Source organism: Callorhinus ursinus, unplaced genomic scaffold, assembly GCF_003265705.2.
Source record: "Callorhinus ursinus isolate GAN/ISIS: 27379988/994484 unplaced genomic scaffold, GSC_fseal_2.0 scaffold3, whole genome shotgun sequence".
In the NCBI taxonomy this organism is placed as follows: domain Eukaryota; kingdom Metazoa; phylum Chordata; class Mammalia; order Carnivora; family Otariidae; genus Callorhinus; species Callorhinus ursinus.
The window spans coordinates 54,136,326-54,159,892 of record NW_027397065.1 but is presented as its reverse complement, the minus strand read 5'-3'; the positions used below and the strand labels follow the sequence as shown (position 1 = coordinate 54,159,892).

At 36.5% G+C, this 23,567-nt stretch overlaps 1 protein-coding gene across 1 annotated transcript in view; it reads left to right on the top strand.

Moving 5' to 3' along the window:
- Nucleotides 1–23,181, top strand: part of NDUFS4 (NADH:ubiquinone oxidoreductase subunit S4) — a 111,534-nt gene extending 88,353 nt beyond the window's left edge. The window contains exons 4-5 of the mRNA XM_025867291.2: nt 1,811–1,884; nt 22,958–23,181. Of these exons, the coding sequence (XP_025723076.1) occupies nt 1,811–1,884; nt 22,958–23,061 (178 nt within the window). The 3' untranslated portion in view covers nt 23,062–23,181. The remainder of the gene's footprint in view (nt 1–1,810; nt 1,885–22,957) is intronic.
- Nucleotides 23,182–23,567: the final 386 nt, after the last annotated feature.

Here is a 23,567-nt window from a genome sequence, read left to right as displayed (position 1 = left end):
TGGCAACATGGTGAAGGGTAGATTGGAGTCGAGGAGGAGGAAAGATTAGTTAGGAAAGTATAGTAGAGTTTGGGGGAAGGATAAGAAAGGGTGAAAGCTGGTTGTGGCAACATACTTAGAAAAGAACTTCAAAATATAGGAGATGAAGAATGAGAAGGATAGAAATGAAGTGGCTGGGAAAATGGTGGCTTATTGATGCAGGTTGTTACTGTTCAACCTATGTAATTCTTCCTAAATAAAGTGAGAATAATAAAGGCTGTACCACCTTTGCAGATTATAGAGCTCTTGGCTCCTGAGTTTTTCCTACAGTTTTTCTGTTTTGTTTCCTGTTCTCAACTAAGCTAACATGAATATCAGCACTCATCAAATTACGCGATCAGGGGCTCCTGGGTGGCACAGTTAATCATCTGACTCTGAGTTTCAGCTCCCTCCTGATCTCAGGGTTGTGGGATCCAGCCCTATGTCGGGCTCTGTGTTCAGTGGGGAGTCTGCTGGAGATTCTCTCTCCCTCTCCCTCTGATCCTTCTGTTCATTCCCTCTCTCAAATAAATAAATCTTTAAAAAAAGAATACTGGGGCACCTGGGTGGCTTAGTCAGTTAAGCTTCTACCTTTGGCTTGGGTCATGATCCCGGGGTCCTGGGACTGAGCCCCACTTTAGGCTCCTTGCTCAGCGGGGAGCCTGCTTTTCCCTCTCCCTCTGCCTGCCGCTCTCCCTGCTTGTGCTGTCAAATAAATAAAATTTAAAAAAAATGAAAAAAAATTACTGGATTGTATTTATGTTGACATTTCTGTTCTCAGTATAAACTATCAATTGAGAAATCATGTGTGCTTTGAAAAGGAGGGATCAATATAAAATTATTTGTTATTGGTACTAATGCAGCTAACCAATGTGAAGCTCTTTTTCTTGCAAGGTGGGGGAGGGAGTATGGTAAGAATACATATCATTATAGGGATCTCATAGCAGCCCCAGAACAGTAACCATAGTAGAGGACTAAAACTTCAGTAGCAATAATTTGTGGATCTTCATTTCAGTGAGGGCTACTTCTGTATATTCTCTCCTGTGTATATCTCCTATCTTTCCATTATCCATATTACTTCCTAAATCTTCTTTACTTTTTTACTTCCACATTTCTAAACGATGTTTCACAGAATGTACCTATATAGCAAACAGTGTTCTACCTTTTTATAAATGTACTAGTAAAAGTGATGTTTTTGAAATTATGTGATATTTTGTGCATTTTGTGAAGGTTCTGTGTAGACTTGTAAACATTATCACTATCCTAGATTGAAAAACTCAATTAGATGTTAATTCTTGGAGCTTAATTTTTTCATGGGGCCATTATGCTTAATTACTGTCTGTAATGATGGAAGGTTCATTTAGATGTTATTGCCATCTATTTTTTGGGGTAATGATGGTACTGACAGTTGCACTCACCAGTAAATTTCTTGATATTGAATTTGTAAGGTCCATTTGAGAATTCTGTTGGGATTTTTTTTTAATTCAATTTCTCTTTTTTTTTTTTTTAAGAGTTGAATAAATGATTTTATTAAGGACTAAAAATTGCTGAATGTCTTTGCAGTTACAAATTTTTTAATTTGACAGTACAGGTTAGAATGATCTCAGTTTAACACAGGAAAAGATATTCAAAAAGTTAACAGTTTTAAAATAAGGTATTTCATCAGTAGTATACTTATCTCATATTATAGCAGCTACTTATTTTCTAAACATTTTACTTTATTTAAATATGCTTTTATTTTTTTTTACCCAAAGCTTAACGTTAAATCCTGGAAAAAAATTGTTTCTTACAGGGCTGATCCCTTGTCCAACATGGTTCTAACCTTCAGTACTAAAGAAGATGCAGCTGCCTTTGCAGAAAAAAATGGTATGTTTGGTCTGTTTTTGTTTTGCTTTGACAAATGAAATCAAGATAGGATTTTATATTCTTGACCTTAATCAAAACCAGTCAGGAATATAGAATTTGAGTTGAAAGAAATCTTGTAGTGTGTCTAATCCAGTGGGTTTTAGATTTTTTTTTTATACCATCAGAACACCTCCCCCCTCCAAAAAAATCTAAAATGGAATGCCCACATAACATGTAAAAACCAAAATGCTCTAATTAGAAGTAGAGGCAGGGAGTAAAACTACTTCTGCTCCTACCTTGTTCATGGCTCCCTCTGCAAAATCACTAAATTTGGTTTTTAAACTCTAGTTGAATATCTCATAAAGCAGCCTATTCCAGTTTTGAGACCTCTGTTTATTCTTTTTACTTTGATCCAAAATCTCGAATCTGTAATTCTACATAATAGCTCTTTATTTGGAAAATAATTACCATTACCTTATTCTTAAATTTTCCTTAAATTACCTTACAGTTCCTTAAAGTACCTTAAAATTTCATGTAAGCCTAGGGTGCCTGGGTGGCTCAGCTGGTTAAGCGACTGCCTTCGGCTCAGGTCATGATCCTGGAGTCCCGGGATCGAGTCCCACATCGGACTTCCTGCTCAGCAGGGAGTCTGCTTCTCCCTCTGATCCTCTTCCCTCTCGTGCTTTCTATCTCTCAAATAAATAAATAAAATCTTAAAAAAAAAAAATTCATGTAAGCCTAAATGTCTGTGGGCCACTTTTCTAGATATGGTGGGTATAGTACCAAACTATAATTAGATTAATGCAGCCTAAGAGAGTATTAGTTTTTGATATAGCCACCTAAAACTATTGTTTATATTGATATTCCTATCAACAAAACTACAAATTTTTTTTTCTCATTTTCTATTAAGCCATGCAACATGGTAGTGAAGAGAGGCTTTGGAGTCAGTCCAGTCTGAATTCTGATCCTTATTATGCCACTTGGAAGCTATGTGATTTTGGATTAATTTCATAATGGACTTAATGTTTTCTCATTGTTGAAGTCATGATACTTAACTCATAGTGTACCTAGTCTAGTACCTGATACAGAATAGATACTTAGTAACTGTTTGTTCTGACCCTTTACTCTCTCGGTCTGATACTTCTGCTATTTTTCCCTCATGGATTTACAAGCATTGCTGTATGTTTGTACCTAATGCATTCTTCTGTTCTAAATGGTCAGTTGAATTTGAATCTAAATTATTTGAGATAATGTCTATTTAAGTATATTTTTACTTTAAGGCAATATGTAAAAGATTATTAGTGTTATATAACATATTTGACATATAAATGTGAAAGCTCCATAAAGGTTATTATCTAAGATATTTGCTTTTTAAATATTTTACTTTTTATAGCTTATGATTAAGAGTGTGAAGCCAAACTGCCTGGGCTTGGATCCGTGTTGGTCTCTTACTATTTATATGTCTTTGTACTTCCATTTTCTCCTATGTACAATGGGCATTGTTATGAGGATTGAATTAGTTAATAGAAGTGTTTAGAACATAGTTAAGTATAATTGTAGATAAGTTTATCCTGTTCTTTTTAGACTTTAAAATCTAAAAAAAAATTTTATAAGTGAAGCTCCTTATTAAAACATGTTCTTGGCAGTTTCGAAATTTCTTAATTACATAATTATTCTCAAAGTGGTCATAGTCTTTAAAATATTATTTTGATTTAAATTAAATTGCTTTTTAATTAAACTGTAATATAGCTTATCAAAAACAGTTCTATTAATGTTTTCCATCTTTGCAGCCTACCATATTTCATGTCTGACACCTTGAAAATTATTCATTTGAGGTCTGCAATGAGAGTTTAATAACAGGAAATCTAATTAAATTGTTAAATCTCTGGTTAATGTCTAAGTGGTCACCAGGACTGCATGACTACAGTTGCTATGTGAATTGCAGGTGTGAACTAGCCACTGCTGCTATTGAAATTTCTGCCTCCCTGGGAAAGAAAACTGAGGAGCATTATCAAAGTCAGTAGACAGTATAACTTGAAAAAGCTTAATGGATAGTATCTTACAATACTGTAGGCTAACAGTGGATCAGGAATTTTAACCTACATCTTAGTCACTGCCTTGTCCCCAGCACCTAGCATAATACCTACATAATGGACATGGGATACGTGGTAAAAATTACTTTCTAAAATACATTCCTCTACTCAAGAATTTGAAGCCAGTCCCATTCCTGGGAGAGTTCTCACTGATTATTCCACCCTTGAATTCACATAATACTTGTGATCTGCCTCATTTATTTAACATTCAGCATTATAGATCATTATATGTAAAGAGACTTCATGTATAAAGTCCTGTTTCTTTAGTTACTGAGGCAGTGAGGCTAAGCATATCATTGAAATGGTACAGAATCATGGGGTGGAGGATCTTTTCCAGATTACCCACATCTTATCCATTCTGATTTGCCTCTTTTGGGTAGGTGGATAGGATGGGGACATTCAAAAGGTTTCCCTCTCCCCCCGTCACCTAACATTTTGTTGTGAGCTAATGCTGTTGAAGGTTGGGTGAACCAATGTTCTGGTTAGTGAAAGCATTAGAAAGAAATGGTTTAGAAGTTGTTACTAATATGTAACCGCTATTGGATTCAGAGACTAGTAACTAGGATTCTCATTCCATAACTGTCTGCTTTATAGATCTTGAGCAAGTCACGTTTCACTATACTTAACCTTTGATAAACATGTTTCTTCCTCTTTGAAATGAGAAATTGGATTGGTTAATATAGACTTAAGGATATTAAGCTCATAGGCCCGTGTATATTTTTACTTCTTTACTTTCTAGCCCAGTAACTTATTTATTATATGCTCTAGAGGGAAAATATGTTTTTGTTGATATAGATGATTCTGTGTTGATAATAAACAAAAAATCTGGCAAAAGTTATCCATTTAGGGAGTATTAAATGTTTGCCCCTCGGTAGTGTCAAGAAACAGGAGGTTAGGGTAAAGCCGCCTCAAAAAAAAGATAGTTCGTATACTCAGGGACTGTTCTGAAAAGGAACAACTTAACCTTTCATCCCCTTCTTAGGTTTCTTGTTTTCCTTACTTTTAAATGGTTTTATTTTTATCTTTTTATGATTTATTTTTATTTATTTGGGAGACAGGATGAGAGAGAGAGCATGAGAGGGGGGTAGAGTTAGAGGGAGAAGCAGACTCCCCGCTGAGCAGGGAGCCTGGTGGGATGGTGGGGACTCGATCCCGGGACTCCAGAATCATGACCTGAGCAGAAGGCAGTTGCTTAACCAGCTGAGCCACCCAGGCACCCATTATTTAAAAAAAAAAAAAAGAAAAGAAAAAAGTCATGACCATCCTTTCCCTTGACATAAAAGATTGTATTATAGAGAATCAGTACAATGAAGAACAAGATTTTCAGATTCATTTGCTTCCTAGAAATTTTTAATGCCTTCTATTACCAGACTTAGGTAATGCATATCATCATCACAATGTTAACATTCATAAGTACTAAGGCATGAGTTTGTCACTCTACTAAGTGCTTTTCATTCATCCCATTTAATCTTCACTGAAACTCTGTGAAGCAGGAACAATTATTATCCCCATTTTGTAGATCAAAGAAACTGAGGTTTTAGAGACATTAAGTAACATTAGCTTACAAGGTCATTAAACCTGTAAGTGAATGAACACGTTTTATTTGAACACAGTTGTATTCATTCATTTATGTATCGTCTGTAACTGCTCTTCAGCTGCAATAGTAAAATTAAATACTTGTAATGGAGACCATAAGGCCCCCAGAGTCTAAACATATTTTCTCTTTGGCCATTTACAGAAAACATTTATTAACGCATGGTCTAAACCATTGTATAGAAATATACATATGCACACAGTCTTAATACCAAGACCCTTTGTTCTGTGACATTTTTCTAAATCCAAAATACTCTTTATTCAAACATCTTGAAGGGCCTCTGCTTAAGAGATACACTTCTCAACTGATATTCAGAGTTCTTCACAGGGGCACCTGGTTGTGGCTCAGTTGGTAGAGCATGCAACTCTTGATCTTGGGGTTGTGAGTTCAAGTCCCATGCTGAGTGTGGAGATTACTTAAAAATAAAATCTAAACAAACAACAACAAACAAAGTTCTTCACAGTATAAACACATCACTGAAGCACTGACCTAGCTTTATTTTACTATGTCCCAACTCTTTGTCCCGCTCTTATCCCCAGGTTTGTATATTTTTTTCCATCTACAACCTTACTCATGCTGTTGTTCCCCTTCTCATCCTTATTCCTGCCAAGAACTACAACCTAGCCTTTAGAATACAGTTTAAACATTAACTCTTTCCTGCTCCCTTTTCTTATTCCCCTTTCCCACCTCCATCTCCCACCCCTTACTGGATGTACTTTCTCTTTCTTTTAACTTACACAATTTTTTCCTTTCTTACAGCTTTTATAGTACAGTTTTGTATTTTTTGTATTGCATTCCATCAGACACTATTGTTGCTGGCACTGGGTGGGGATCAGTAGTTAAGTCATGTCCTTGTACTCAAACTGTAATATTTTATTCCTCCTACTGGATTATAAGCAGCTACACTGAAAAAAACACCCAGTCCCACTCATCTTTTAATGTGCTCAATAAATATTTGGTGAGTTTGAACTGTACATTTAGTGATGTTATAAATTATTCTCCAAATCATGTTTTAAACTTTTTAAAAATCACCTTAAATTAATTTGGTTACTTGTTCTGTCTTTCAGAAGAACTGTTACTTCCCTCTAACTGGAAATCTGGAGAAAGAAAATTATAGAATGATTAGCAGTTTCTTATATTTTAGTGTGTTTGTAAAATACAACCAATGCTTCTCTGTCTAATGTGGCGCTTATCCTAAGTTTATTAACAGATAAACTTAAGTATATTCCAGTGTACTTAAGATGATTATTTCATAACATTAGGGCTGTTTTCCAAGGTGTAAGTTATTTGTTCTAAACTCTTTTTTAAGGATACAGAGGCCTAGAAATTAATAAGACCAAGATCGCTCACATAGCTCTTAACTGATAAGGCCCAAGTTCCTAGATTCTAAGTTCAGTATTTTTTTATATGATACTGTGCTGCTAGTAGATCTTAAAAAATGACCATTATGATGTAGGAAATGGTTGGGGTTCAGAGCCATGGCCAAGAAAGAATTCTTGAGACATCTTTGGTGTAAAAAGGTGGTTTTATTAAAGCATGTGGACGGGACCCTTGGGCAGAAAGAGCTGCACTGGGGTTGTGATGGGTGACTGATTATATACTTTCAAGTTGGGAGGGGGTTAGGGACAGCACAAGCCTCTAAGGAATTTTGGAAACAAGGTTTCCAGGATCCTGAGGGGCTAGCTATTGTAGGAAAAGGTCATTTATTACTATTTGGTAAAAACTCAGTCCTGAGACCCTTCAGATGTGTATCAGTGGGCCATATGCTTGGAGGGTGATTGCTGAGTATCTTGGGGGGTAGAGGGAAGGGAAGTTTTCAAGGGAATTTTTATATGTTAAAGAAGACTTACAGGATCCTGGGGGGTCGGGATAAGAGTGCCATTTGCCTTTAGCAAAGTGTCAACATGAGGCAGCTAAGCTCTGCAAGGAAGGTCACTGTTTCAAGGACTTGTCAATGGACTGTAGGCAGTAAGGAAATTTAATTTTTTTCTTTTGCCTTTGTTTCCCACATCAGTTAGGTCAGCACTGTCCAATATGGTACCCACATGTGACTGTATAGCACTTGAAATGTGTCTAGTTCAAATTGAAATGTGCTGTAAGTGTAAAATATACACTGTATTTCAAAGACTTGGTATAAAAATTATCTAAAGTTTCTATATTGATTACATATTTAAGTGATAATATTTTGGATATATATTGGGCTAGGAAAATATGATTAAAATAGATGTTACATACTTCTTTAGTCATTTTTTAAAGTAGCTACTAGAAAATTTAAAATTATACTGGGGCACCTGGCTGGTTCATTCAGAAGAGTGTGCATCTCTTGATCTTGGGCTTGTGAGTTTGAGCCCCACGTTGGGTGTAGAGATTACTTAGATAGATAAAAAAACTTTACAGAAGTTAAGTTATATGGGATTCACATTGTTTTTGTTGGACAGCACTGATCTATATAGTACTTAGCAATGCACAGAATATACATTCTATACATATTCTAAATATTTCACTAACATATATTGTATAGTGAATATAAGAAATATGATAGCAGGAGGGGAAGAATGAAGGGGGGGAAATCGGAGGGGGAGATGAACCATGAGAGACTGTGGACTTTGAAAAACAAACTGAGGGTTCTAGAGGGGAGGGGGGTGGGGGGATGGGTTAGCCTGGTGATGGGTATTAAAGAGGGCACGTTCTGCGTGGAGCACTGGGTGTTATATGCAAACAATGAATCATGGAACACTACATCAAAAACTAATGATGTATGGTTATTAACATAAAAAAAGAAATATGAAAACCTTATCCATCTTTGAAAACTTCACATTTTATATTTTTGAGAAACATAGTTCTATTCTTTATTCTTACCCGGTATGAATCAAGGATAAGTGGAAACTCTTATGTTACATGTAATATAATATTGAAATAAAATAGCTAAAAGAGACCTATATTATACCACAAGATCCCATTAATCACCCATTTTTCATTTCTTAACCATATAAGGTATTGTGCAGGTTCATCTTTTTATATAAGAATTTTATGTAAGAATATATAATTTCTGAGACTAAAAGAAGTTCTTCCTGCTATTAATAACTCCTGTAACTACCCCCTGCTTCTGTTTTGCTTAGGTCTCTCTTCTCACCATATCTCAGTTCTTCAGAGGGCTGATTCTGTGAAACTAGTGAGTGGGAAAGAAGATTGGATGCCCTCCCTATGGCTTTTCCGCCTGCTCCCTACCTTCCACTCCCCCAAGTCTTAGTTCTCAACCTCCCGCAACATACACACGAAGTAAAGAAAATATAAATACCTCTGTGTCTTTTGGCTTTAACCCCAGGGCCTCATCCTGAAGGTCTCTGTTTGAGCTCAGCAAATATTGCAGAGGAACTCTTCAAAGATAACCTTTCTTTGTAAAAAGAGAAAAGAGTATCTGAGGTTTCTTCTGAAATGTAGATGAACCTCACTTTAGTTCTTTGTGTACTGAAAAGACCCACCTTTCTCACCCATTGTGGCTTTTGTCTTTCTTAGTGTTTCATGATAGGGTTGAGGGCGGGGAGGAGAAGGAAGCTGCATCACGGAGAGAGGAGGAGTAAGACAGTTGTGGAAAAATGTCGATGGTAGAAGGCTCGGCTCTACTACCATTTACATGCTAATGAAAACCAGAAATAGCCTTCCCCCGTTTGATCTGATTTGAAACTTTGTGACTTTCCTTTGGTAGGTCATTGTACCCCCTCTGTTTTTCTCATTGTTGTTAGCTGTAAAAACTCTTTGAAATTCTCAAAACAGGGGAGGGTTTCTTTCAGGAGTAGGAGGACAGGGTGGACTGTGGGACTGCATTCTGTCCGGAGTGAGTGTGCCTCTGAGGTAATAGAAGGTAGAAGCAGGGGAGGAAGCCGACTCGTCGAGCCCTGGATTCAGGAAAGTAAGGAGGTAATTGGAGTTTGCAGCCTAGGATTTAGAATTATTCCAGAAGTAGACCCAGCAGCAAAGTCTGGATTTCCACCTAACTTAAACCTTCTAATGAGGGCCTCAACCTCACATTCAGTCATCTGTTAAAAAGACACCTTTGTTTCGAAAGCTAAGAATCAGGACTCCTAAGATATAAAAATTTGTGTTAAAGGATTTATTTTATTCATGTGATAGAAAAGAACTAGGTAGATGCTATAACCAGTTCAAAGTAAAAGTCAAAACAGCACAAATGTATGTGGAAAAAAGGAATGCAAATGGAGACAGATGGAGGTTTTGTGGGGGAGGGGCAGTTAATTAAATCACTACCAGTAGGACACAGGACAGAATTTGCATATCTATCAGTCATACAACTTAAAAAGAGATAAAATAGCCGAAAGACAAGGAATTACACTGAAATCTGATAACCTGGAAGGGAAAGGGCATACTATAGATAATGCAGTTTTCTGCTGAAACAGAATTCGTTTCTACTCTTCTCCTTTTGTGATTAAAAAAAAAAAATCTCAAAGATTATTTATGATCACAAAATATTGGGCTAATATTTGGCCTGAGTATTTAGTTAGGTATAGCAAGAATCAATAATTTGCAACTGTAGGAGAGGATAAATAATTTTCCCTTTAACTTTATAGGTCTTGACTGAGACCCCTTGCCCCCTATAATTAAAAGATGTAACCAAGAAAAACCAACAGAAGTTTAATAACATGTATACCTCCTATATACCCGGGAAAACTGATAACTCCAAAATGGACCTTGCCACCACCTTAAATACCATCTCCAGATAAAAGATTTGGGGAGCGGGCGCTGGGGACAGCCTTGGGAGGTTATCAGGCAAAGCACCATAAACGAGGGTATAGTTTGTTATGCAGACTTAATTCCGAGGCTTTTCCATTGGTTGAATTTCCAGAGTTTTAGTCATCCTCCTCTTGCTTGTACTGAGTGGGAGACACCTTTACAAATGGAGATTTCTCTTATAAATGTTAATTTCCCTCCCAAAAGGGCAGTTTCTTCATTTTCGGAGGTTTCCCTGTGTTTACTGCTTTTTGAAACTAACCAGCTCAAAATCCTTATGCCTAAAACGTGTTTTTTGGGGGACGGAAGTTCTGCTCTTTACCACATAAGCTTTCTTAAGTTTGCTTTGCTGAAATTTTTCATAAGGAATCTCAGATTAGACTTTTCACAACAAATAACTGGCCACCAGATTTCTTCTGTGATGCCTATTGGGCAAATTTTTCCTCCCTTCTTAAGGTGCCTAAAATATCCTAAGATCCTCAAAGAAAAGTTCCTTTCCACCTTGGGGAACTTTGTAATTTGTTAGCCTGGAGCCATGCCACTTTCCTGGAAAGATTTTGTAAACTTTAGTTCCTTAAAAGTGTCTGGTCATATCTGATTAAATGAGTATCATTGTCAAATCTGTCAATCTAGGTATGGCCTTCACTGCATAACCATTGTTTACACTTATTTTCTAATAAAAAGGAGGACATACTGAACATGTACAAATAACTATATTGCCATGAATATAAGAATATTCAACAAGGGTTTCCTAATTCTGTAGGGGTCATGCAGGGAGACTAATCATTTACAAATGATAACAAATTTTAGTTTACAAAACACTGTCTACTAAATTGTAGATACCTTAGGAGAAAAGGGAAAGGACGTCCTTAAATGCCCAGAAAATAGAACATTGAAACAATATCAGAAATACTCCAAACAGAAACTACATTCAGCCCTCATTAGTGCATTCAGTCCTATATAATTAATTCGTGTTTCACTGGATCATAAATTTATCTGCAGCTCAACTAGAGTTCTGGAAGTCCTGACTCAGTCCACTGGTATGGTCTTAGAATTATTATGCCATCATAAGCCTATACCCAAGAATACCTAACAGTCCTTCTCCACAGAGCTCTCAGGCTGTCTTTGTTGAAGACAAAGCACTCTGGCCTGTAACTGATTTCAGGAGCTTTCAGGAGCTTTCAGGGTAGCATCAGAGTAAAACAAAAAAATCTATCCCTAAGTGATAAAAGATTTAAGGTGGCTGTAATTAACATTACTGGTAAATTTCAGAAATGAAATATAAACGGTCATAACAGGAATAATGCAACTTAAAGTTATACCAAAAATGTTACATACAAAATACATGTAATCAGTATTAAAACCTGGTTTCAAAAAAGACAGTCAGTGTGCATCTAACTTATAAAAATGGATGAACATAATATTTACAGAGAAATAATAATCATCCTGAGATGTAATATACCCTGAATGTGCCAAATATATAGTAAGAATATACCAGAAATATGTCAAGAAAATCAAAGAGATTCAGTAAGTCTGGGGACGGTCCTAAACATTTGTATATTAATAAAACTTCATTGATTAGTGATATGTATTCCCAGTTTACATATACTGGCCTAGAAGATACGAGATCCAAACTACAGAAGATGCAGCCAAGTTGATGTTTTTAAAGATAACTGAAGTTGTGTCTGATAACCTATACTAATATCAGACAAAGCAGTACCGGGGCTCTGATAAATAAAACATGGACAGTGAGGGCATTGAGAATGTATACTTAGTACATAGCATAATTATATTAGTAACATTTTACCCATATAGATTTAACCTCAGGAGGGCTAAGCATCTCTTCTGACTTGATAGCTCTTATAGTACCACTTATCAATAGGATCATGTCAAGTAAACCTAATTATTTTCAGTATCTCTCTTTTCATGAGGTTAAAAGAATACATTCTTGTGATAGTCCAGAGGCCTTCTGGGGAATCTTGAAAATAGTTTTAGGTACAAAGATAATCTGAATCTTTTATTTTACATTTAGGCTGCTATTTTGGGGAGGCAAAAATTTAAAAATGTCAGTAGATTTGCACACTTAGGATAGGAATAGGATCGTAGGTACTAGACAAACAGTACTTGACTGTTCATTTCAAAGGGATGATAAGGGCGCCTGGGTGGCTCAGTTGGTTAAGCGACTGCCTTCGGCTCAGGTCATGATCCTGGAGTCCCGGGATCGAGTCCCACATCGGGCTCCCTGCCCAGCAGGGAGTCTGCTTCTCCCTCTGACCCTCTTCCCTCTCGTGCTCTATATCTCTCATTCTCTCTCAAATAAATAAATAAAATCTTAAAAAAAACAAAAACAAAAACACATGAGCCTCACAAATAAGTTTAAAAAAAAAAAAACAAAGGGATGATAAAACTTACAAACATAAAAGGTAACATGACTGTAAAGATCCTGAGCTCTTATGGAAGTCATTAAGGACTTAAAGTCGGCATATAAGGTTATTCTGGTAAGCCGCAGAAACTTTGAAATCTAGGCAGATTAGACAAAAAGAATAACCCTTCATGTTGTAAGTAGAGGCAGTAAATAGTGAACTAATGAAATAAGCCCACCTAAACTGAGCAAACTTTGTAAGATTTTATACATTTCAGAGCTTTTCAGATTTTTTGGACATACTGTAAGGCAAGTAAAGATTTGTTTTTGCAAAGCTTATATAACTTTCAATATCCATTCAGGTTTTGTCTTTCATCATTCTCTTTCTCATTTTGGACATTTACTTTAGGACCTAACTGTGGAGTGACCCGACCCAATAGGGTGGCCGCTGCAGTGCGGGAGGTGTTAAGAATGCACCCAAAGCAGAACAAACGGTGGGCAAGATAGCAAAGGAAAGACTGGGACAAGGGTCTTAGTGAGGGACCAGTTATTGGGCAGAGTGAAGGGAGTATGGAATTTTCCCTTTTTTGGTAATCTTTGGAACTGTGCCTGGTTGTAATTGGTCAGTTAGGGCCTGTGGCTATTTCCTGGTAGGTCGCTTAGTGAGCCTGTTTGCATTCAGCTTGGTGGTCACTGTGGGCCCCTTTGCCTTGATCAAGTTTCTGTTGTTCAAGTTGGTTGCCTAAAAGAGGCCTCTACACTAACTATTCTCTTTTTCCGTTGGTAAACAGAAACATATCTCATTATCTTCCATACGAAGTTATACCTCTTTGCCACTATTGCTCCTAGGAGAATTTCATATATATTAATTATATCTTTTAATCAAAGTTAGCTCTGATTTCATAGAGAAAACAGAGAACTAGATCGTTGAAAACTGTTACACACTGATATTTAAGTAAACTAGCAAAACTTAAAAATTCACCTAACAACTTTCTACAACCACGTGCAAGACTCTTTATAGTTGGACTTCTCCAAGTGGCAAAAAAATGTGTCCATTAACAAACCCAAAGATACAACCTCTCCGTACCATATAAAAACAAGAAGGAAAAATATATAAACTTAAATTTTTGCTTAGTAAGCAGTTCAGTACTCTTAGAAATGATCTAAATATCTAATAAATATCCATTAACATCATCTTAAGTTTTTTGTTTTTAAAGATTTTTATTTATTCATTTGAGATAGAGAGAGCACATGTAGTGGGAGAGGCAGGGGGAGAGGGAGAAGCAGGCTTTCCACAGAGCAGGGAGCCCACGTGGGGCTTGATCCCAGGACCCTGGGATCATGACCTGAGCAGAAGGCAGACGCTTAACGACTGAGCCACCCAGGCGCCCCCATCATCTAAGGTTTTAAGTTAACCTAAGATCTTGGAATTTAATTTCCAAAGTGACATACTACAAAACTTAGTTACTATTAAAATTACCAGAATGAAGAATCATTTTGGATAAATACAAATTTATATTTTTTAGGATTATAAACAAACAGAAGTAATGCTAGCTTATTTGATCAGTAAACTTATATAAGTTTAGAAAGAACATATTGAAATAGAATAAAGATCTGTGCTTGACATATTTAACACTAATAAACTAAAGAAAATATAGCTGCTTTTATTAAACAAAAATGATTAAATTTGTTTGCCAAAGATCACCTATGTATATTTTTTTAAAGATTTATGTATGTGAGAGAGAGAGTGTGTGTGCGTGCATGCGTGCATGCATGTGTACATGCTAGCAGGGGGGGCAGGAGCAGAGGGGGTGGTGCTGAGCACAGATCCTGATGCAGGGCTCAATCCTACAACCCTGAGATTACGACCTGAGGCGAAACCGAGAATTGGATGCTCAACTGACTGAGCCATCCAGGCACCCCCATAGGTTGCCTATATATATATATACATATATATATATATTTTAAGTTTTTATTTATTCATTTAAGTAATCTATATACCCAATGTGGGGCTCAAATCAAAAGTTGCATGCTCTTCTAAGCCAGCCAGGTGCTCCAAGATTCACCTGTGTTATTTGTACTTGAATTCTTAAATGTTTCTTAGGTCTTTAAGAATTTTTTTTTTTTTTTTGAAAGAGCGGGAGTCCCAGCAGGGGTGGGGGTGGGAGCAGGCAGAAGGAGAGGGAGAGTATCTCAAGCAGACTCCCCGCTGGGCCTAGAGCCCACTGGGGCTCAGTCTCACGACCCTGAGATCATGACCTGAGCCGAAATCAAGAGTCGGATGCCTAACTGAGCCACCCAGGCACCCCAAGAATACTTTTAAATCTGGCACATTAAGACTATTTAGAAGTTGAATTTACTTGTTTTCTAAGAACTGTAGGAATTCTTATACAAGCACTTATTTTTTCCTATAAGCTAATCAAAACAGAGCCTCTTTAAGAGATTTTACAATTTTAATTCATTAATGACATGTAGAGGTAGAAAAACATTACCCATACATATATAATGAGAAGTAAAGACCCTTTGGAATTAACAGACATGTAGACAAGACCAGTAGTCACACAGTTTATAACTTCAGTTCTAAAATTTCAGTCATGGGTTAACAGTTAACACAGAATTATGTCCATACTAAAGAGCTGTTCTCTTCTCAGTGAGTACAAATTCTTCATTTGGTTAAGCTCAGATAGACTGCAAAGACCAACTAGACCAGATTTTCTGTTTTTTTTTTTTTTTTATCCTATTTAGAGAATAGCTCTCTAAAACCAATTCCCAAACTTAGTAGAGAGCAAAGTTAAAAATAGAAAAACATTGAATCAGCAAAATTCTCTTGTATTTGCCTCTTGGGGCCAAGAAAATACATACCTGAGCTTAAAATAAGGTATACCACTTCTGGTGAAGAAGTTTGCCAGGCTTTGGATCTGGCAAAACTGGATCTATTAGGTGTCTCAGTGGGACTTCCAAAATTGTGAAAAGAATATTTCCTGAAAAAGATAAAATCATGACTCTAATATAGATATAGATAAATACATTTTTAAGAATTTAGTTTACTCATGAAATGAGGGAGCTAGGCGGATGTTATAACCAGTTTAAAGGAAAAATCAGTAAGGCACAAATTTATATGGAGTAAAGGAATGTTGAGATGAATTACAAGTGGAGACAAAACTGGTTTTTCCAAAGGGGGCGGGGAAGAGTCACCAGGCAGGACAGAATTTATATATCTGTTACGGTTGGTTCTTGTTACTCATGGTAGTTATGATCTCTAAAGTCACAAAAAACACTTAAATTAATGAGTACTGAAATACTGCTCCTAAGAAAAACACAAAGTTAGATTGTTTTGAGACTCTGATCACAAAATTTTGTCAACCAATCAATACATACATAACCTTTTCTAAATGTGATTCTGTTCAAATGTTTAAAAACACCTTATTTAATGTGTATTGTTGATTCATGAACATTGAACTCATAGCCAGCAGCACTGTAACTTACACCTGAATGAAGCATATTTAACATACATTGGTACATCGGAGCCTTCTTTTCCTTAGGAACACTAGAAAGTGCTAGAGCACTACACTTGTGGGGCCATTTTAAACAGCAAAATCATCAACAGGAAGCACAAAAATGCCCCTGTAAATAGATCACGAAAAGGACACTTGTTTACAGTATGCGATCTGAAACAAGAAGGCACAGAGCATTACCTTGCTTGACCTCAGCTGGGAACATGTACGTTGAGTGACTCAAATTTTCATTGCTCTGTGCATGTCACTAATGACCATGGAAGCATTGTGAATATTGATTTGGGGGTTACAGGTAAATTTTAGTGAACAGGCAAATTCACAAATACAGAATCCACACCTACATCTTACAGGGTTTCAGAATAACTCAAAGACCATAGTCAGGGCTGAGATCTGGTTTGCTGTAGACACCGTAATTTTCTGTTGAAGCCCCAATTTTTTTCTTCGTCATTCTTTCTTCTCAATCCCCAGTCCAAGGTACTGGCTGTCTTGTGCCTGACTCCTGAACTGCTGAGACTCCTGAGAGACAGATGGACATGCTGGGTGGGGAGAGAAATTTAGATTCCCTGTTGAAGGTCTGAAATTAACTTATACATGGTGGCTTAGTGAGGTTCCTAGTGTATTATGGGTTAAATGGGATTTGGAAATCCCTATGCACAGACCACACCCAAACCAATTACATCAAAATCTCTGAGAGTGATTTTTGGAACTTTACCACTGTTGTATAGTCTCTTTCTCTAGAAAAAAATGTGTTCTCAATTTCTAATGACTGATTTTCACATGTACTTTTGGAACACAAACCAGTTTATTTTGTGGCAAATTCTGAATAATGTGGTTCCAATTACTGCCTTGGAAATCAAAATAATACTGTATAGCAACTATATTATTTGAAAAGATAAAACTTAAGGAGGCCATTGACTATCACATCAAAGGTGGGATTTTTTTTTTTTTTTTGAGGTGTTGCAGCTGTGGCAGGTGTAGGGTGTTAACTAATCTTTCAGGTGCCTCACATTTTCACCTTATTTGCTTCTTTAAATAATTTTATATAATTTTCATGGAAAGAATTGCTTTGCCAATGTATCCCAACCCCTGTTATGTCTCCATAATATTTTCTAAAAGAAGATCTAAGATACTTTCAAATTAATCTGAACCTCCTCCCCCCGCCAAATACTAGGTACTTGGGAATTTCAAAGTAGAGGGACTTCTAAAATGAAATTCCTCAAAGACTAACACAGCCCTCAACCCCCTTTAAATTATATTTTAAAAGTTTATGCTTTGCTTTTACCAAGGCATAATCTGGGTACATAGCCTGGTGGAAACCCTTGAAACCTTCCAAGTATCCACATACCTTGCTGTGGCTTCCCAAAGCCTTTTCTATTCTGATCCCATGCCTCTGTTAGCAGCGACTGCCAGTTATGCCATTTTGTGCCAAATTACAGTGCTTCTCGATTTGTACACAGATGGATAGTAGGAAAAACCATTAAACTATTCACTTCTGAACTAATGTCAGGGTTTGAGATTAGATTATTACAGGAGAAAGACATTTTATAGGACTTGGACCAAGGTTACTAGAGGTAACATTTCACAAGCAATAAAAGCACTGATGAACATTTCTCTGTATTTTGCCTTACTGAACCATAAATAAAATGGTTCTGTAAATAAAAGTGAATGGAATTAATTTTCTGTCTCATACATAGAATTCACAAGTTAATTGTCATGATCTGGTTTTGTTCAGAGGCCTTTTGTGGATGTATTTGGTCTTTAATTTTGGGTTTTGGGCCTTGGGCTTTTTTGGGCGCATTTGAAAGATTACACCAAACATTTATATCATAGGAAGTAGAGTATCTCAACCACAGTCTGGAGATCAACAAAATAAATGGGCGTCTTTCCAAAAAAATTGAGCATGAGATATTACAGGTCACATTTTAGGTTTACTACAGTATTTGCCAGAGGTACTTCTCTGATACTAGGGCTTAAAGATCAAAATATCTTTGTGAAAGCATTCCAGTGTGTGAAACAGCAAAGGGAGTCAGCTTCTCATCATTTAGGTGCTGGTGGTTGGATTTGTGGTTAATCCGTGCCATATGGCTGCTCTCCTCAGTGGGAAGTGACGGCAGCCCTAGGAGCTTACCCCATTCCTGGGGCAGCTGCTTTGGACTCAGTTGCTTTGATCTTCTCCTGTTGCACAGCTGGGAAGACTGAAGGCTGGTTTTCAGTGTCCTAATAGAACAACATATTGGGACCACTGTCATAGACTACACCTTGATTTTGTATAAGCATTCTTCAGAGAATGCAAGTGTTTTCACTTCCATGATCTCATTCAGAAACTTGAGTTTGAGTTTTTAAAAAAGCTTAGTGTTGAAAATTCTTACAGAAACTTAACATTTCACAAAATTCCATTCTTAAATTTTTACATTCTATTTCTTGCAAGTTACATTATGTTCTTTCTTTTTAAGAGCAACCTTCACATAGGAAGTAGAAGAGATGAGCACAGTTCATGTAACTCATCCATTAAGTACAAATGTTTAATGTCCTTTCAAGTGTTGTTATTTTTATGGTTATTTTGTCTTTTTAGCTAAAGCTCACTGCTTGCTCCAGTAGCCTTTATATTGCCACGATATTACAAAAAATAACTTGGGAAAGATTGTCGTATGAAGTATACTAGGACCAATAAAATCGTTTATCCACACATTGTAAGGTAAACACTTTGGAGAAGGATGCTTAGAAATGTGGTCAGATTCTTAACAGAGTTCCCCCCAAAAGAACAAATTTTCATCCCAGCATCAGTCCTACCTAGAAAAGTTTTCTCAGTGATGGATAGAAAATCCAAAAGGAGATTATATAGACTCTGAGTTGAGTTTCAGTCTCTCGTGAGTTCTCATTAGAACTCCTCATGCCCCTCTTTCCTTTTACTTAATCAGAGAAGTTATTAGTTGCTTGTGCAGCTTTGGGAGCAAAGTTGTTTCCCACAGAAAAATGTGAGGAAAAGAGATCCCCCCCCCCATATATCCTAATAATCATGGGTGGCTGTGGTAGAGCAATAATGTAGAGATGGATACTGTTAGCAAATGCTAGTTTCTTCCATGTATGTTTTTGTTTTCCCAAGAAGCTTTGCCCATCCACATTCCAGTCCCTATAATGATAATTCTATTTATTGTTGTTATCACCATCAACAGCAACTGTAATCTGGCTCACAGTTCCCAAGAGCCAGGTCACTCCTTTGTTACCAGGAGAAAACCCAAACCATTGTTCTTTTATTATGTGTACAAAATCCCAGTCTTCTCACATTGCAGTGACCCTGACAGCATTTTGAGACTCCATGAGCAAAACAGATAATAGAGCTATGTCTGCGTTCTGATGCAGTAAAAAAATTTTCTTCTCCCTGGTGATTGAAAGACAGATTAACCATGTAAATGAGAGAGTGATTATCAGGTATATATGCTCATGTATAATACCAATTCCTAAATATGTCCAAGTACTTTATCATTTCTTCTGTTCCTCTTATAATGTCTTTTATTGGGCTGGAGAGTGTGTTGGGAAGCAGGGTTGAGGGAGCATAGGTTCTCTCACCCATCACTTGGCAAGAAGAGATCATGGAGGCCTTGGATAATTTACCAACAATCATTATAACCAGACACAGAGTCTACACTAGAAACCTTTTCCTTTCTCCACAACCGGGGTGGGGGTGGATGGACATAATGGCAGACATAGACTTACTTTCCAGGCATTCTTGAAACAGTTCCTTTCAACACATTTATAAAAATTAGGGGTGGGGGGAGTTACAAAATCACAAAGATTGAAAAGAAATAGGTGAAATAGATAAAAATTGAAATTACAAGATGCTTTTAAAGAAATGCAGTTTTATTTATGAGGTGGTTAGGTACATAGCTTTAAAGTCAGCCTTGGTTAAAACCCTGACTTTGCCACTTAGCCATGAGGCTTTAGGCTGCTTATTTACCTTCTCTGTGCTTTATTTTTCCTAAATAATTAAATATAAAATTGGGGCATATATAATGCCTACTTCATAAGCCAAGCAACCTATGATCTCAGTTTTAAAATTCTATAAAAATACATTTAAAGCACTTAGCAGAGGGCTTAGAACATGCCTCAGGCTCTTTTCCCAGACATCCACATGGCTAACTCTGATCTCCTTCAGATCTTCAGTCAAGTGTGACCTTCTCAAGGAGGGAGAGCTTCCTTGTGTACCCTCTCTAGAATTTTTTTTTAGGGCTCATTAGCATAAAATATGTATTTTTAATCATAGGTATTGCCGTATTAGCACCTAGTATAACATGCATTTACTTAACAATTTCTTTTCTGCTAACTTGAAGAAGTTTGGGAATTTATTCACTGCTTTACCTCTGGTGTCTCAGTCCTTGACACAGAGTATGCAATCAATAATATTTATTTATTTATTTATTTTAAAGATTTTATTTATTTATTTGGCAGAGAGACAACGAGAGAGGGAACACAAGCAGGGGGAGTGGGAGAGGGAGAAGCAGGCTTCCTGCCTAGCAGGGAGCCCGATGAGGGGCTTGATCCCAGGACCCTGAGATCATGACCTGAGCTGAAGGCAGTCGCTTAACCAACTGAGCCACCCAGGCGCCCCTCAGTAATATTTATTAAATGAATAGCAAATGTTCAGTAAATATTGCTATACCTGCCCTATTGAATTATTTTTTATAATTAACAGCATCATTTGCTGGTCAATATAGGACGTGCTTGAGAAGTCTATAATGTTAAAGTTACCATGTTCAGGTCACAGTATTAACTTGCTTACCAAAATTTCTTTCTGTAGTTAATTTCAAAATTAGGGGTTTCAGTGTGATGGAAATTTTATTTACTTTAATGCTTCACTTCATATAGAAGATGTGTTACCAGAAAGTTGCAAATCAAATTTGAGACAGAAAGAATAGCTTATTTATCAAGTGCTTGCTATAAACCACAAGAGATAGAATTAAGGCAAAAGCTCCAGAATCAGATTCTTTGTTTAAATCCTGATTCTGTCCCTTTCTAGCCAAGTGAGCTTGTGCTAGTTACCTAACCACTCTGTGCCTCAGTTTCCTCAGTTAAAGGAAATATTAATTCATATAAAGGTTTTAGAAAAGTACCTTTTTCATAGAACTCAATAAGTGATTGTTAAGTGCCAGGTATTTTCTAAGCAATTCACATGAATAAGCTTGTTTAATCCTCATGACAACCTATGAAGTAGGTATTATTCTTAGGCCTGTTAGTAAAGTTTTTGAAATGCAAATAGCCACTTGTTAATGTAGTTATTTTATAGGTTCAGGTCCTCCTTTAAGTAAGACATAACTTTCTGATTTTTTTTTCTGTTTTAATGGATTAGAAAGTACTCAAAACTTTACTCTGTTAAAGATTATGTTTAAGCAAGTAAATTGAATCAATATTTTCTCTCCTGGATTCTGATGTTTCATTTGTATTTTTAAACCATTTGTTTCATTTGCTTTCCTGCTTCTCAATTTCCTTATAGCACATGGACTTTCTTTGAAGATGGAGTTCTAGCAATGGAATTATTTCCTCTTTTTGGACACTAAAATAAGCAGTAGTAGCAGTATACTTTGATGACTTGATTTTTACAGGCTTCACTTTTGTGGCAAAATTGCATTCTAAGGGGCTATTGAAATATAAGCTTTTGTGGCAGCAAATACTATATCCACCAAGAGGCATTAGAACTCATAACAATTCACAAGATCAAGAAGTTTACTTAATGAGACATGTAATAGTTTGGACATTTTATACATGACTGCATGATTCAGCAGCCATGGATCAAATGTTTCAAGATGAGTTATTTGAAGAAAGTCCTCAGATAGAATGATAAATTATAGGGATGGAAAATGTATCTTATGAAGAAAAGTAAAAGTTACAGAGGTTGCTTGGACTAGGGAATAGAACGATGACTTAATTATATCTTCAGGAAGGAGGATGTTGAAGGACTGTTCTCCATACCTTAGAAGAACTGAGGAACTGGACTTAAAGCAGAAGACATGGACATGAATAAATCTAGTTTTCAAAATTATAAAACACTGAGAAGGGCTTTGGAAAGAAGATACAAAAACTCCCAGAAGCAGACAGTTTAGGCCAGTAGTCTCAAGCTTCTATGCATAAAAATCTCTCAGGATCAATAGTTAATGTACAGATTCCCAAGCCCCTGCCAGAAGTTAGACCAAATGAGCCTTTGGTCAGGCCAAAGAATTTGCATTGTTATCAAGTACTTCCATGGGATTCTAAATAGATAGCCTTGCTGAAAAAAGTTTTTGAATTTAATCAGTAGCCTGTCAAAGCCCAGAGAGCAGAACCAAATAATCTTTTAGGTCTACTCTGACTCTGTCATTTATATAGGTAACGGTACATAGCTATGTACATATAACCATGTATGCTTTTCTGTATTGCTTTTAGCGTGAGCCTTTAGAAAACAGTGAGACAGATTATATTGCTCAGTGTTCCCACTGCAGTTATCAAAGAAGATGGATATTAAACCACATAGAGAAATAGAAAATTTTACACGAATATGTAACCATCAGTAATTGAATAAGGAATATTGAGCAAGGAGAAATCACATATGGGTTACGCTTTTGAGATATAGTAAATCATCTTCAGGCAATATTTTGGACCCCCTTGTCACACAGGATTATAAGGGAAAATATTAGTATATTTCAGATGTGCTGACTACTCCTTATGATAAATGAACATTAAATTTATGAAAGCTTCTGCTTTCTGTGTTCTTGAGGTATCCTCTCTAATTCTGTTTCTGTGGGTTTTTGTTTTCTAGGGTGGAGCTATGACATTGAAGAGAGGAAGGTTCCAAAACCCAAGTCCAAGTCTTATGGTGCAAATTTTTCTTGGAACAAAAGAACAAGAGTATCCACAAAATAGGTTGGCACTGACTATATCTCTGTGCATGACGGTGAATAAAGTCAGCTGTGCAGTATTTATAGTCCATGTATAATACATCTCTTAATCTCCTAATAAATTTGACCTTTAACCACAAATACATTTTGTGGTGCCTGTTTTAAATGTTTTTTGATGTCTCAAAGTGAACATGTTTCAATGTTTCAGTTTCCTATTTACAGAGGAGATTTGAGGTGATCATACCTCTAGGAAATTTCAGTACTTAAAATCTGTTAAAAGAAATGCTTGAAATCAGCTGCAACATTGAAGTTTTACACTTGATTCTTTATAGCCATTCTCAAATTAATAGTGTTTATAAATTACCAGCCATCATTATTATAACGCTGTCTTAGAAATTCTCTTGTTATCTGAGGTTAGAGAAATTCAAGATTACATTGCATTCTAATCAACCCAAATCTCATTATTGAGGTTCTCTTCTTTTTAATTTTTTGGGGTTGGGAAGGAGAGGAAGAGAGAGAGAATCCTAAGCA